The following is a 17,478-nucleotide window of genomic DNA, read 5'->3' on the forward strand; positions in this document are numbered from 1 at the left end:
CAGTCTTTTTTTTTCAGATTTGCAATAACATGTGCATGTATACACGTGTGTGTGTACACACCCATGCATGCACACACACAGATTTTCTCTCTCCAACATACTGAAAATAAAGCTCACAAAGCATCTCTCCTGTTTAGTACATTCCTGGAGGAATTATTTATTCTGATATCTTCATATCATCACTTCATGTTCAAGCTTCTTGTTCTCACTTATAAGAAATTGATTTCTTTTCACTCCCTATGTGTTCTGTATTGTTTCTAACATATTACTCAGCCAAAATCCTCATTTTAGAAAGGAAGTAATTTAAACATTGTCCACCCTTCACTTTTCAGTTTCTTCTGCTACCAAAGTCATGCTTTCCTTCAAGCTCTTGTGTCATATGTGCCTTTTAATTAATTTGAAAGGCCACTGGTTTCTCTACTCAATTTGCTCTCAAAGCCATGCATCTGCTTACTGCAAGCAATTAAAGTACCTAGGGTGACTTCTTCTACATTACAGAAAAAACAAGTTCTAGTTTAGAAATACAACACACAAAACCTGAAAGCCTCTGAACAGCCAATGCTTCTTACCACAGGCAACTAATTCAAGGTTGTGAATTGTCTTCTGAATTTCTCTCTTTCTTACACATGACAGCTAGGAAACAGAGTCTCTGAAGTTTAGATACATAGACAGTAGCCTAGGAAGGAAGAAATGACTACCCTTTTAATTAGCCAGCAAAATAATATAATCTTACTTGTGTCACATTGAACTTCTCAGCCAAACTGATTAAGGGTTGCTCAAAAGCCCATTAAAGCATTTATAAACTCTCTTTAAAATCAGTGGGATTTTGGTAAGGACCAACACAATTTATGTCTTTTATCAGTTTTGACTGTAAACTTCTTAGAGCAAGAACTGTCCTTTGTTATGTTTCCATAACGCCTAGTGCAAGGGGGTTACAATTTTATCCCACTTTTGTGCAGATGCTAATAATAATAATAATACAAACATAGAGTTATAGCAAGCTATAGGTATAGTAAATGTATGAAATAAACAAATGTAAGAGAGAGTAATATTCCTCGAAATCAGTATCTATTATAACCATTTCTACTAAAGAAATTGACAGACTACTGCTTATGTTACAATTAGGGTTGAGCTTGTATACTCAAAAGCTTTTAAATTTTTTCCAGCTCTCTTTATTGGTGTAATACAGGACATAATCTTTCACTAAACCTTGCTTCTCTTTCATGGTGTATAGTTAGGAGATAGATAATTAGTGGGAAGGAAATAGAGATGCGAATAAAAGTAATTATTAAAACAAAAGACTGACTGATAGAACAGCTAAAACAGACAGTTTGTAAAATAAATTGAAAAAACATTTCTTGACTATTTCCCATCTGAATCTGATCTCATGTTCATTCTGCTTTCAATGGGCTGATGAAGTTACTGAAGCAATTCAGACATATCTCATATGCTTCTAGTGTTACACGTCCCACTCCCCCCAGATCGTTACAGAATAGTACTGAAGATACTTGTAACAAACTTAATACACAAATTCTAAAAAGACAGTAACTACACATAAGATCATACTGTCTGAGGACTCCCTCAGTGGTACAATTTTCAGAAAAGGTCAAATTTTATCATTTTGATATCAAATTCTTTCAACCTTTGTTGAGCAGAAAGGAAAACAGAAAATAATACAGAAAAAATAATAAAGTTGTTTATATTCCTAAAAACAATGCAAAGAATTAATAATCTAGATGCAAAGAATTAATAATCTAGATTTGTAGGTGTCTTACCTACAAAGACAAATCACAGTGTATCCTGCATCTTCATCAAAGTGAAGACCAGCTTCACTTTCTTTTTTTTTTTTTTTTCCACAAAAAAAACAATAGCAAAGGTTGTTAAAAGGAGAGTAAATTCTTACAGGCTTATAGTTCCTATGTATGATTATGGCTAGGATTGCCATTTAGAATGGATAAATCATATTTTCTCTTGTCTTTACTGAATGATAATAAGGGCTTTATTACGTACAAAGTATGCATTCTCAACTGATCTGGCTGCAAGAGGCAGAAGAGTTCTAAATGAATTAAAATAAAATCATCTTCCTCCAATTTCTTCCCTCCAAAAATCATCCACCTATGACTAGTTAAGAAAAATGTTAGCTCTTAATTGTCTCTCAGAGACCAAGCAGATGTCATCCACAGTGTGACTAGAAATGCAAATTGGAGGGGTAAATTATTTTCTCTACCAGTGGAGCAGAACTTACAGAAAAAGTCTTTGAGAATCCTGTTCCATGGCACAACATCTCTGGGATATTTTCATTCCTTCCTGAAGTCTTTTACTTAGTATGAGGTCAGTAAAATTATAAACAAGCTCCAGTTAAAAACTAATTTGTGCCACAAAGACACAAGATATTGGAAAAAACAGTGAGAATAGAGGTTGGCAAGAAGGACCAAGACATATGGAACTACTCTTCCTTAATCACTGTAACTGCCTTTAACTCCATAAAACAACCATTTGCCTCTCTTCTCTTTCCTTTAAGCCAGAAACAATTTAGAAGGCTCTCTTAACTCCTAGACACAGAGTGGCCATACTAATCCAACAATCAGTTTGAAGACAACAGGAAGACTAGCTTTATCTGTGATTATACTGTGAATGTGATGAAGTAAATTATCTACTAAAGCTTCATCTAAATTTCATCCTCGTTACATCTGAATCTCTTCCTCACACTGAAGAGAAACTTGAATTTGATCTTTCTCTAGTACCTTCTTTTCTTCCATGTTTCCCCCTTTCCACCATGCAATACATTTAACAAAAAAAGCTTCTAAAATTATATTCAGATAAACCTCCTGAGGTGAAAGAGAAAGGACAGTTTAATCTTACTAAAAATCATTATGTAGTTAATGTCTGTTGCTAACTTATTTATTTATTTATTTTGAGCTTGGTATATGCACTTTACTGGATAGCACAAGTGCCCAATAAAATTAATCTTGGGAATATTGTCACAGTAAAAGGAAATAGTAAGTAAACAAAATAAGTTAATCACTCTGTTCAAAATGTTGCAATCCCTCCCTCAGCTTTCTTTGGAAGACAACCTGCTCAAAAGGGAAGAACCACAGCCTTCATCAACTAAATAGTACTTCGGATACTAGTGTTTCACCTTCAGGAAGGAAGAAAATTGCATCTAATTTCACTTTTACACAGAGAAGTGATTTTTTTCTCTCTGCTCTGCCTTCTATAAGATGCTGTTTTGTACTTCTCCCTAATTATATATTTCAAAAGAAAAGGAAGAGTCTCATCCAGTCTTGGAAAGTAATACTTATCCAGGGATTTCTGAAGTCTGTTTTGTTACTTTCTACAGCTGAGTCCAAACTTTGACCATTGCGTGCTCTGGGCAGTGGCTTCACAGTGGCTTCTGAAGGAAAAGAAGTATTTTCATCTGTCTGTGTGCTTGGCAGCATGAATCTTTCCAGTATTGTTCCTATTCAAACAACCCACCTCCGTACTTCTTTGCCTTACATAGTTAGAAAGTAGGCAGAAAGGATTATGGGGCCTGTAGAACCTGTGATACCTTTCTGTTAGCATAAATTCTTGAAATTGTTGGCATCTGGCCTCATATAGAAGCTCTAAGGAGGTTAAAATTCATGTTATCAACTCAAAGACTAACCAAGAAATATATATATATTTATATATATATAAATATTTTTAAACAACTTCTCATTTTGGTCAGCAAATATAGTTAAGCCAAAAGATCATGAGAACAGGCAATGTCAAAAAACAAACATTGATGCTACTCAGAAAGTTCCTAATTAAATTAACCTCATTGAAATACTACTGTAATATCCAAAGCAGTTTTGACTCCAGTAGAAAGAGAATGTCCTTGTTGGCAGGAATGCATATTGAAAAAAATATCTTCATATTTTTCTGTGAAAATCTTACATTAGATAAAAAGTAAATATTTACTGTTTAAGTAATAATTCTTAAGAATTATGAGAGAGTATGTAAAATTCAGAACTGATTCTGAATGGTGTATTTTTATGCTATTTTATCTATTACAACATTTCACAATAAATTTTGTACTGTTACTTTCTTGAGAGCTCTGATAACATCCCCAACATATTAAATTAAAAAAAAAAAAAAAAAAAAAAAAAAAGGAATGGTACTTGCAGTACATGACCTTATAAGCAGCAACATGTTTTGCTTCAGGCTATCTTATTCTTAAATCTGTAGGATGCACAGAAATAGAAACTGTCCTGGCAATCATTTCACAGGAATGCTGACCAACAGACCTACTCTCCATACTCTTCAAAATTTTAAGATGTGGTAGTCAGAAGACTAATGTACTTTCTACTGGATTTATGGTAGCTATAGCCAGTTTCATTGCCTGAAAAACACTGACAAAGTATTTTGATTGTACTGATTAAAAAATCTGTATTATTCACCATACCTAGTCTGTCTCATTGTCTCATCTCTACCAGACAAAGTAATCAATCCCCACAGAAGTTTACATTTTCAGAAACCACGCATTCAGATGAGATAAAAATTAAAGCTGTTAGAGATTTTGTATTTTATCCCAAATCTAGGTCTTTGGCTCATGATTTAAATTCCAACTTTTGCATCATAACTGTTGAGTAAAGTAATGTACATCGAACTGTTATTGTGCATCTCTGTGTACATTTATGCCTAACTTAGAGCATTTTCAAAGACTAAGTCTGTTTATTTCCTGATAAGGATTAAATTTTACCCTTTAATACATAGACCTTAAATCCATTAGCAAAATACAGCACACAACGGTGTCTATTCTATATATTTTTTATCAGCAAAGTTATGAGGTAACTCAAATGCTTCTGTTTAATAGTTACCTTTTTAGAGCATACTTCTATAGTTTACAAAAAGACCTATGAATACAGGCTAAACTCTTGAGAAGGTAGCTAAATAGCTCCCCAGCTTCTTTCCCTACAGAGATAAGAAATAGTAAGTCAGTTTTAGACTACAGAACATGTGCAATATCACTGTTTGCTAAACTTTATGCTGCGTAGGATTAAATTGATAAAATATCTCAATGTGAACAATAAAAGCCAAGAAGCATCTTTTTTAGTATTTTCAATACACTTTTTAAAAATAAAGCTTTTTATTTCTTCCTCCAATGACATAGATACTCCAACAATATGTTTAAATATAATCATCAGTGCAACTATCAAAGAGTAAGTGTGCATTACAGAAACAAGAACCCGAATTAGGTATATACTGTGAAATGTATGTGAATGTGCATGACTTGAACCAATGAACTGTGGCCTGAAATGATGTCACAGAATGTGCAGCATTAAGTGGAAGGTTAAACCTACTTGCATCTCGGTTCATTAAACGCAGTTAAAGTGCAAATTCCCTCATTCTGACAGTAGTAATCACAAGGGTTCACTTTCTGGTCACAGCGCTGACTTTTAAACCCCACAGAGCATCTGCAGAATTTCAGTAAAATAGACCTCTATAAATATTCTGCCTTTTGCTGAACAGATTTTAAATGCATTACATATAATTATGGCAAGACACGCACACATACACAGGCACACACCCATAGATATAAAAAATAAATAGCTTTTTTCTTGGAAAGATCTAATCTGACTACATTGAAAAATTTGCTCATCAAAGCTTTTTAAGCACTTTTAAAACAATGGGCCTATACAAACTTAGGTTTTCAGGAATCTAAGATTTGTAACTAAATAGTATTGTCAAACGTTCTACGCATTTATATTGATTGATCCAGTGTGCAATGGTCTTAGAAATGTTCATGATTGTCTTCTTAGCATGGTTAAGTATTGGCATATGCTACCAGTTTTTTATTTGGAAATACATAAACAAATTAACACATGAAACTTGTTTTCCTTGAGATGCTATGGTGTTCCAGATGGATTTGAAAAAGAATAGATCAGCTATATTAAGAAAAAGAAAGGAAGAATCAAAGTTCCAAAATAATTGTTCTAGGCGTTTAAGCACCTGGACTACTAGACTTGCCCATCACATTTTAGTCTTACATATTACAGCTGTTACATTCTCTTTTTGCTAAGGTTTATGAGTCTCTCTAGTCTTCTAATCTACTAATCTACTAATTAGTCTACTAATAATATTTAAGGAGATCCAAATAACAGGTAAAAAGGGCCAGGTGAAAATAACAATAATAATAAAAGAGCCATAGGTACTTAAAGCAAAATAAGGACTATGGTGCAGTTGCATTCCACTGTCTCTAACCCCAAAGTTACAAACATTTGTTACCAACTTCTTTCCAATAGCTCAACCCTTACGGTTTTGCAGCTTTGCAAAGGTGCTTGAGCTTTCATAGGGAGGAACACTTGATCCGTCTCTTACACTGCTAAAATCACAAAAGCTAAGCATTTCTCTAACCTCCTTGAAAGTCTGAATACAGCTAACACTCTCTCTAAAAGTCTAAAAACACCTACGTCACGCACGTCAACAAATGTTGACTGCATCTGTATTCACAGATCTGTAATACCAGATCGCAGGCAAGAATTTACTTATGTCACCCTGGAAATTACGTATTTAAGTCTAATTATATCTTCTAATACCTCATATATTCTCGGAGAACACTGTGACATCTAGGTTGGTTTAAAAAGTGGAAGACTATTCCACAGTGAAGCTCTTCTGCAGTGCAGAAAAGATTGGATTATTTATTAGGCAAAAGTAAAAAAAGAAATAATCCAGAAGTGTGACTCAGTAGCTCAGTGCAACTCTCAGCAGGAAAAAAAATAATTTCTTGCTATGATGCCTACTTCTGTATTTAATATTTAGTAGGTGAAAAAGATACACCATAGCTCTCAAGAAAGGACTAGAGGAAAGGGCTAATGTAGGCTTTACTACCTCTTAAGAGAGTACTTCACAGTCTAGTCTACAGAATCACATTTTCTTTGGTATTGGATGTCTGGGCTTAAGAAAAGCATCTTGAATTATTTTCTTAATGCTGGTGTATTTCTGCAGAAGGGGAAACTGATCTCACCACATAACAGCCAAGCTTCTATGGGTAGTTTAAAGGTTAAGACAGAAATGAGATACATGAGCATATCCTCTGACACATAAAGGAAATAAACACTGATATCATTCTCCCTGTTCTCTAGTCATCGGGTTCCTTACAGAAATGTATCACCACCACCTCTGACCGCCTTCATAAAAGAAAAACACTTCATCCACCTTTGAATAGCGGGGACAGACAACCATCTTGAACATTTGGATTCCATTCCAGAACAAATGCCTAAATGAGCTTTAGATCTGGCCCCAAATTATTAAGTCTCAAAACACTTATCTTTATGTCTATATACATACAACATATAGGTTATTGTTTGATACACATATTGTAAAAATATAGACAAGGGTTACAGAAATAGTCAGGAAAAAGCACCAAAAGTTGCGACTGCAACTGGCATATTTTATTTCCTAAAGAGATCAGAAATACAAAAACTCTAGTATTTGTCGGTGTTTAAATATGGTCTCCATAGATATTTTAATGGTCTCTACAATGCAGGATACTCACAGACAGACAGGTATATTTGTGTCTGGGTCCAGCTGACATGTACCACCATTGTAACAGTAGCCATCACATAACTGACACGTAGAGGCAATCTTTCCATTAGTGCAACTGTCATAGTTAAAAAAAAAAATAAATTGCTATCAGTATATTAGTAAATCTAGTGAATCACATTATAAAGATCCATATATTAAAATACTAATTTTGTGATATGTATTAAAATTGCAAGAATTCTAGGTTTCTAACTTGAAAAGCTAGCGCAGGCAGTGAACTTTTTACACAAAATATTTTAAATCTTTCCTTTTATGAAAATAAACTATTATTATATAAAATAATTATTCAGCAATACAGCAGCACATCTTAATTTATATGCTTTCATTAGTATCGATATGTCTTTTCCAATGTTACAGATACTGCAAAAAAGAACACATTTTGATAGTGTGGTAAAACTAGACTGTTTACTAAATATTTCTATGACAATTTTTTTTTCCAGTCAAAGACACATTCAGTTTCCTCCTACATTATGCTTCTCCCGGTGAGAAGTACTCCAAAAGTTGGTTTTAAAAAGCAAGAGCCAATGAGTTCAACCAAAACTTGGTAGCTGAACACTCACAGGCACTGTTCTGATGTGAACATTTCAGGGGCTAGTTGCTCTGTAACTGATTTTACAGATCTAAAGGATACTGCAGTGTAATGGCTATCAAATATACAATTCTGAACATACCCTATTTTCCCAACACGCACACACGCACACAGAAACTTACTTGCATACTATGTCATTACTGTCCTTGTTTATTATGCAGTGTCCCCCATGACATCTTATACACTTGTCCACTTCACATTTTGGACCTTCGAATCGTACTGGACAGACACATTCTACGCTTCCATCATCAGAAATAGTACATGATTCAGAATTTACACAATAATGGTGGCAAACATCTGCAAGAAACATGAAATCTAATTACAAAAAGACATTAAGGAGCGTCAAATTTTTGTAATGATTAAAAAATAAAGAAAGCTTTTTTCCTTTCTTTTGAAAAGTACAATAAAAACAACCTCCCCAACAGATATGCAACATATTAGCAACATATTCTTGTGAAGTGAAACAGAAATATAAGTTCATAAGAGATTTTTTTTCTTTCTGGATGTCTAACCATTTATGGCATCATCACACATGATACAAAGACTACTGATGAGAAGCAGAGCAGTGTTAATATATTTAATGGGAAATTGGCTGAATAAAAATATTCTGATAAATGCACATTACCATTAAAAATGTTATGTTAAGCTGAAATGGGAACAGTATTTTGAAATAATTAATTTTATTTTCATTGGTCCACATATAAAAATTTAATGAAGTCCTAATACTACCATATAATGACATGACCAATAAGTTCTACAAAAAATACATACCGCCTTATCTTTATAGGCTGTGCAGGACTCTATTATCTTATGTAACTGCTTCAACATCAGCAGGACTGAGGTTTAAAGCAATAAATTCTTTAACTCTTTGGAAACACTAGTAGCAAACTCATTTATTTAATCTCCCTTTTATACAAACAAGTTAGACTGAAGAAACTTATAGAGCTACCAAGATATGTTGGTATCTAAACAATTGTGTAAAAGTGACAACTTTCTTTTGACTAAACAGTTATATTTTTACATCTTGTCATTTAAGCTTCTCAGTGCAGACAAATCACTTCTCTCTGTTTCTAGTACTTCAGTTCTATGTAGTTAATGTTGTGTGGAGCTTTTGGTGGTGTTCCTGATAGACAAACAAAGTAATTAACAGATAAAATGCATCATTTTTGAACTATGCATCTGTATTAATTCAAATTGTTCCATATTAATAAAATATTAACTTTCTGTCAAAATTAAAAAATTCAAGTCCTTTGAAGATCAGGATATAACTGAGGACAAGTCAGCAGCAGCTAGAAGTAGAGTATTACCAAGCTCTTCAATGGAAAATGAAACCTTGGCCATATGGCAACTTCAGCCTTGAATGTGAAATTTTAAGATGTTGTTTTAATAATAATATTTTCAACTTCAGAGCACAAGTAAAATACCTATGCACATTCATGTATCACACTTTGCATATAAACTGGTTTCAATCACATCACCGAAAGACCAAATTCTTAGAAGCAATTAATCTTTGTAATATTATGTTATATTAATAAATTTCAATAGGCATACAAACTGACCGCTTTTAATACAGCAAAAAAAAATCATACATACTTTTGAATAAAGCAAAACAAACAATAGGTGTGAATCTATGCACATATCAACAGTTGTCAATCTGTACGATGTCACAGAACTGTTACTGGCTACAAAATAATACTCTAAAAGATTGTAAGACTCTTCTTTTCCTAAAAGTATTAAGGTCTAAATAAACAAAACCTGTAGCTTATTTTGTATTTTATGATGTGTTTGAGTCTCTGTATTGTGGCATTTTTGCAAAGTGTCAGCAGAAAACCCAAATCTGACAATAAGCACTGTTTAAAAAGTAACCCTAAATTTACATTTAAATTAATTCTTTTAAACAACAACAACAAACAACAACAACAAAAAGCAAAAAACATGTTTGCAGAAGCATTCAACTAGAAACAATTTGTTTGGTTTTGGGTAAGCCTCAAGTAAATATTTTTTCTTAATCTGTATGTCTGTCTGGGCATGATTTATACTGTTTTCAAATACCCAATTGTGTTTGCAGATAGTTATTTGTGGATCCATGCAGTTTGTTTAATACCAAGTGGGAGAGAATCACAATTACTTCTGGTTTTCCTTTCAAAGGCTTCAATTTATTTTATAGTCTCCCAACTGGAAATACATTCAGTTTACTTCAGTACAAATCCTATTTAAAGATACGCAGTAACCCATTCCCTGTTTGACAATCTTTCACTAAAACAAAGTACTTTTTGTATCTAGTAGGTAATTCTAAACCAGACCTTTATAACAACTAATTTTCCTTCAATTTTGTTTAAATATAGCCTTTTCAGTGAAGTCACTGAATTATGTAAAGAGATGATGGTTTTCACATTGAACATCCTACAAGCACTATGACGATCCTCTATCTCAGTGTTATAGTCAATGCAAAACACCTGTAGAGAAAAAGAAATTTTTGAAAAACAGGAAAAAAATTCTGACCTCGGATAATTAATTGATATTAAGTTAGGCTTGCTTGTTAGTAGCTGTATGTTAGAGTGCTACAGACTTTCTAAAGGCATGAAAACGTTTGGATAATTAAGGTGATCTTGGAGTGAGTAGATGAAGGAACATGGAAGAATGAACCTCAAAGCAGCACCGATGATATGCTGCTTACTAGGATTAGAAATGAAATGGTAAATTAGCAGTTGAAGAAAGAGTGTTGGCTATTTGTGAAGATAAAGGATACCAGAAAAATTCTTTAACCAAGTATGTCAGATTATTATTATGATTTCAGGAATTCCACCAGCAAAAAATAGCAAATATAAGAAGTTTAAGTAGAAAACTTTAATTCAATGATGTTATTTCTATTTATGAAGTCAGATGTCTGGGACAATTCCATTTTAGGTGATTTTTCATATTAATACTAAAATTAATCACTTCTGAAAAAGTTTTTTCCTCCTACATGAGTAGATGGATATTGTGGAAGCATGTTCAAAGATCACTTGGATAGACCAGATTCCATTTTCTTAGGAGTAAGAATAATTTTGGACCTAATTTTATCAATGTGTACCACAGATAACTAAATCAATTCATGTTAAACTTCCATTCTGTGAAACTTCTACTATAAATCCAGGTTTACTAGCGTGTGAAGATTACTTACAGTACTGACATCTGTCTCCTGTGTACTCAGGCAAGCAGCTGCAAAAGGGTTGATTTCCAGCAGTGACGCTGCAGGTTCCTCCGTTTTGGCAAAAATGATGGCAGACTGTCTGGTTGCAGTTTGGTCCTGTAAAACCTAGTGCACAGTTGCAGGTAGGCCTCCCTGTTCAAAACAAATAAGACTAATTTATGATAGAAATACAAATTAAAATAATAATCACTACATTAAAGATATATTTTTTTGTAACGGTAGCAAGCTTTAATGTATGAGCCCGACTTTTTCATCTTACACTTGTGCATGTACGTGTACGGTTGGTCACTGGCTATTTATTTGGGAATTATTTTGAAAGACTGTCTTACGTAGGAATATTTGATATGACTAAGCTCCTCAAATCATCCTGACAGGTTGGGTTCCACTCAGTTGCAGAAGATATTTGTATAATCATCATTGCAGTTTCTTCAGAGTTCACTACATTATTCTCAAAAGTACAAAGTTTTGTATATATCACATGAATACAAAAATATTTACTAGTACACTAGTAAGTCAATTTTACATAACATTTTTACTAAAATAAATATCTCTGGCTGTTCTGTTATCCTGCCCCTCTAATATAATAAATACTGTAACTTAAGGAGAGTTGTCTTGTATCAGACCAAAGATGTATATAAGGTCCAATATGCAATTTCTGAAAAGTAATGAAGGAAAGAATATTTATGTATTTCCTAGTCTACAGTAGTTTATTTTAAGGGGTTTTAAAATACTGTTTAAACCCTAATGCATTTTCCTCCTATGATTTTCACCTGTTTCAATTCTCCCATTTTTTCTCCTTATCTAAATCTAATGTCTATGAGATTTATAGCTTTGTTACAACTTTACTGTTTTATTAAACTGTTCCACTTATCACTGATTTTTTAAGGCTTATCTTCTCTAAAACTACATTCTGCATCACGTACACGTCTTTCCATCTCCTGAATTTGCTTCTATATCTCATTTATAATCTTCTCTTCAAGTCAAATGACTTATTGTGTCCAAATAGTTGGTCCTTTTCTCACTTCCTAACAATCTAGTCTCATTCTTGTTTATTTCTTATGATTTTTTTTTTCCCCACTCTCCTTCCCTTTGCTTTCAACATTCTGCCTTTTGAGTTTCCTTAAAGTTCGGGTAAATAGACCAAGTTTAACACTTTTCTCCTTCCTGGCTTCCAAAATTGGTATGGAGAGATGCAGATTCATCAGAACCTCAGGACAGTTCTGGAATAAACGCACCAACAGGACAGACATCATTTGAACCATAAGGAACCCAACCTGCTGGCAAGTACAATCAAGATCTTAATTGGGTCCATTCTTGGGTTAGCTCTGACAGCTAACAGGCAAAGACACAGAAACACTACATCTGCACAAAGGAGTATGGATAGGCTAGCTATAGTCTAACAGTAAATAGGTATCAGGTAGAACAAAAAGAACGCACCAATAAGTAGACTACAGAGAACAAACACAGGAACACACATGATTTATATATACAGAGAATTCTAAGAAACAAGGTGGGAGAACTGAAATGTCCAGTCTTGAATGGGTACATCAATATAATTGGTTATGGCAAATTTGGAAAAGGAAACCAGCTAATGGGCTGTTGTAAAACTTGTATGCATTTATTTCTTATCTCATCTTCGCTGGTCATGGAATAGGGCTACATATAAAGAAATATTAAGGTTACAGTTAACTACAGTTAACTACATAATGCACTGTGTATACATTCTACAATGCAGAAGCCCTTCAGACTGGAATTGCAAGCACAAACGGGGAAAAATTGATTATTGGATTTTATTAGTGACTGTCCAATCCAGACAATGGTACAGCTGTGGAATCTGGAAGAAATCATTACTGCATTATCTGTCTTTCTCTGATGAAAAACTCCAGTTATCCCTGTATTTACATTTGTAAAACTCCACACCAGGGAATGAAGCAGAAACTAACTTCTTAGATACAAACAATCCTGCTTCATGGAGGGGTGGGTTGGAGAGCACACAAGAGAAGCTATGCTTGACTTGGGCCTGACCAAGGACTTGGTTTAAAGTGTACAGAAGAGTGACCATCTTCAGTAGACAAAAGAAGTAACATTTAAGGGTGACTTTTCCATAATTATTTCTCACCTTTGTATTAATCTACCACAAAATATTTACTGTTGCCTGATTTGCTGAAGCATTTTGACTTGGTCCCTTCCTTGTCATATTTTGTCTCACTCCTTGTTTCCTCAGTAATTTTTATACAATCTCTGGTATAGGTATCAACAACAACTATCAAATTCACATTGTCTCCTGATGCTGTAGCTAAAACTCTGCAATGTGAGACTCTTTTTCTTGCCTCTGTTCTATTTAGTTGGCTGTCTCATTAAAGTTACACAGATTAAACAAAATATGCCATAAACTCCACAATTCTCATTTTCTTCCAGTCTGCCTTTGTTTTAATGTCATATAATCATTTAGTATCATGTTCATAGAAGATTTTTTCGATACAAGGGAAGTACCCTTATTTTTTCTACTTTTTCTAAGGCATGTAGAATAATTTATTTATTATTTTTCCTTCCCTAACTTCTTACTCTTATTTTACATCAAACCCTTCATGCAATTCTTTTCAATACTTTCTATTTTAAGCTACTATAATTTAAAGTGTTTTACAAATCATCCTAAAGGCCATGAGATCAGTAAGTCTCTTCCTCTAATGAGTGCAGAAGGAACAAACCCATTGACTTAAAATAGCTCCAACTAGTTTAATATGCATCAGCCTGGTTATTCATATCTGTCCCCTGTGATCTAAACATTAAATCAAAGATGTAGAACTCAGATGTTAGCACAGAGTCTTTGTTTTTCCCCATGTATACACTTGTACTTAAATTTCTGCCCTCGAATCAGAGGTTTTCACATTCGAATCAATCTTTCAAATAAAATAGTGGTATTTTATTTTCAAATATAAGTTTGAAATTGCTTTTTATTACCAATATTCCCCTATTTTTTAAACTGATGGACCATGATATTTTCCTAGTTTGTAGAAAATATTATTCTATTCCTTGCTAATGTAGCCTTATAAATATGCCAAATGGCTGACAGTTATATGAAAATTTAATTCAGTATAGCCTAAACACCATTTTTACCACTGAATTTAACATGACTTTTAGTAATGTTAATAGTTCATTGCCTATTTTACACAGACTGTTGGCATCTGAAATAATAGTAATAATAATAATGACATTTTCATCTGCCTTATTCTCATAAATTATTTTGGATATAAAGTGCTTCCAAGAACAGTTTAATAAAACTGCAGTATTAAACAAAGACAAACAAGTTTTCACAGCACAGAATCCAAATATTGATTTATGCTTGCAAAGAAAATACTTACATTAACCAAGATATCATATATCCTAACTAACAACCACTGCATCTCATGCACAGAGAATATAAGCATTTACACTCGTTATGAAGTTTCAGCACTAGAACTATGTAGGGACAAAAGTCATCTCTTAATCCCTGAACTGTGCCACAACAGACATATTAACGACAGAGTATAGAAAAATATTCACAACATAGTATAGAAAAATATTAATAAGTGGCTTATGAAGTATTAACTTCTTCAGATTCAGCTAACCATCTTTTGGTGAATTTTATTTAAAAAAAAAATAATAATAACCCAAAGAAAAAAATAATCCCAGTCTTGAGTTCTTTTTTCTTCAGTGCGGCCCTCAAATGGACTGTATGAGAATACCGTCTTTTCCTGTACCTATTACAAATCAGTACCCTAGCCTTCACCTATCCTCTTTAGACCCCTAGCATATTAATCCTAAGAAAAAAAAAAAAAACTGTTTTTGACCACCTATGTTGAAAAATCTTGTTTGTAGTCAAGGAGGACAAAATAGCAACATATTTTCAACATCTCACATGAAAATGTTCCCATTCGAAAGCTGTAATAATAATACCTAGAAAACAAGAAGCACATCTTTTTGTTCAGGATTTCTCCACACTCAATGCATTACAGTGAATAGGCACACTTTGTGATTTACTATTCCTAATCCAATTTTTGGATAAACTGAATTTCTCACTACATGTGAGAAAGTAGCACGTGGATGTTTGCTACTTGCATCCCCATACCAAGGGATGAACTCCCCATATCAGTGGGTATTTTCTATTTGAAGTAATTATAAATAATAATTCCACACAAATGAATTGCAGCCAAATAATAATTAAGGGAGGACTGACAGGACACATAAAACAAATAGCAAAAAACTATAATGACATTTATTTGAGTAAGCAATGTACTTGTCACTATTCTCTGAAGATTCTCTCTATAGTCTTCTCTCTCAAAAAAAATACAAAGTTTTAATCTTAACTGTGAAACTGATGAAACACAAAAAAAAAATATGATATTTTTTTCCAAACATTTTGCACATAATTTAGCAAGTTAAATAACAATGCCTTATGCTGACCCTGAGATATATGATGTTGGTTTTGGCAGTAGGACATGACCAAAACATGAAACTTTTGCCATAAAGATGAAATGTAGTTTCCCCCTTTCTTGCAAAAAGAAAACAAAACAAAAACAACAACAGAAACACATCTGTAAGAAGCTGTCGAAGACCCAAATCTTAAAATGTTCAATTAGCACAGAGGCTGTAGTTACCCCTAGTCTCCTGATTCAATTTGATATATAATAGCAAACTGCTTTTCAAATTATCTTAAAAAATAGCTAATTAATATTTTAGTGCATTGTTCCTGTAATATCTAGGTGATTTATTTCATGTATCTAGTCATATATCCAAAAATCCTATTTGAATTTATTTTGTAATGAACAAAGCTGTAGGGCAAGCACTTTTGATTCATGCTATTACCTAGACCTCAGAGAAATATTCTGCATTTGATATGACCACATAAGATATTCTGCTTGCTTTTTTTTTTTTTTTTTAAGAAATAAAGTACAGCCTTTTGTTTTAGGAAAATAAACACCATTTTTGTAAGCTTTTTATTTTTTTTTCAAAAAATTAGATCATCTAGATTAATGTCTGCACCAAGACATAGGTAATTTATTTCTTTCCGTCCATGGTAAATTCCCTACCAGCAATATGTGTATTCTATTCGTTATGTACAATCTATTTAATTTGCATATTTCACTTGCTGTCACTATTAAAACAATGTGGCACACCAGCCTACTATAAGTAATATTATGTCCTCTAGAGTAGTTATCAGCAGTTTGTGGGAATCACAATAATTCATTTCTCTGATGCTGATGAACCATAATTAGCTTTACTGAACCAACAGTACTGGAGAGAAGCTGTATTACACTACATAATTAGTAGCTGAGCTGATTGGGATCAATCCCAATAGATATGTATTCTCTCCATGTTGTGAAAGAAAAGGAGAAAAGAACCATCCCAAAATGCATTATTGTAGTCTTAAAGGCTGCTCTTTCCAAGGTTGTTTGTGGGGCTTATTTTGGGACCCCTGGGTCAGCTGCACGCCAGATCAGACATCTTCGACCCCCAGTAAACCATGCACCCTTCTTGTACCTTCCCCTGTCCTGGCTACAAGAAGATGTACATGTGTTGTGCTTTAAGCTCTTGGGAAGCTCAGCACCACACAGCTGTATGCTCACTGCCCACCCCTTACCCACAGTGGGTTGAGATGAAGGCAATTGGAAAGAAAAGGAAATAATAATAATAATAATGATGATAAAACAAGGTACAAAGCAATTGTTCACCGCCTCCTGACTGATGCCCAGCCAGATCCTGAGCAGAGGCAGCCCCACCCCAGCCAACTCTTCCAGTGTTATTGCTGAGGGATGTCCCTTTGGGCCGCCTGGCACAGCTGTCCTGGCTGTGTCCCCTCCCAGCCCCTGGGGGACCCCCAGCCCCTGGCTGGCAGGGCAGCACAAGAAGCTGAGCAGTCCTTGGCTCTGGGTGAGCCCTGCTCTGTAGCAGCTGAAACATCACTGTATTATCGCTGCTATTTTCATCAAAAATTCGAAACACAGCATTGCATGAGCCTCTATGAAGAAAATTAACTCTGTCCCAGCCAAAACCAGGACAGTACACCCCTTGGAAGCTTCCCAGTTTGAACTACTGGGACTGACCAGACATTATCAAAGAACTTGTTTACTTTGCTAGTGTTTCCAGTATG

General features: G+C 34.0%; 1 protein-coding gene across 1 annotated transcript in view; it reads right to left on the bottom strand.

Annotated features, from left to right (window-relative positions):
- The window catches only part of LRP1B (LDL receptor related protein 1B), a 501,801-nt gene that overhangs the window by 14,552 nt on the left and 469,771 nt on the right, over positions 1-17,478 (bottom strand). The window contains 3 exon segments of the mRNA XM_032190067.1: positions 7,520-7,624; positions 8,278-8,452; positions 11,319-11,480. Of these exon segments, the coding sequence (XP_032045958.1) occupies positions 7,520-7,624; positions 8,278-8,452; positions 11,319-11,480 (442 nt within the window).

Source organism: Aythya fuligula, chromosome 6 (genome assembly GCF_009819795.1).
Source record: "Aythya fuligula isolate bAytFul2 chromosome 6, bAytFul2.pri, whole genome shotgun sequence".
NCBI lineage: Eukaryota > Metazoa > Chordata > Aves > Anseriformes > Anatidae > Aythya > Aythya fuligula.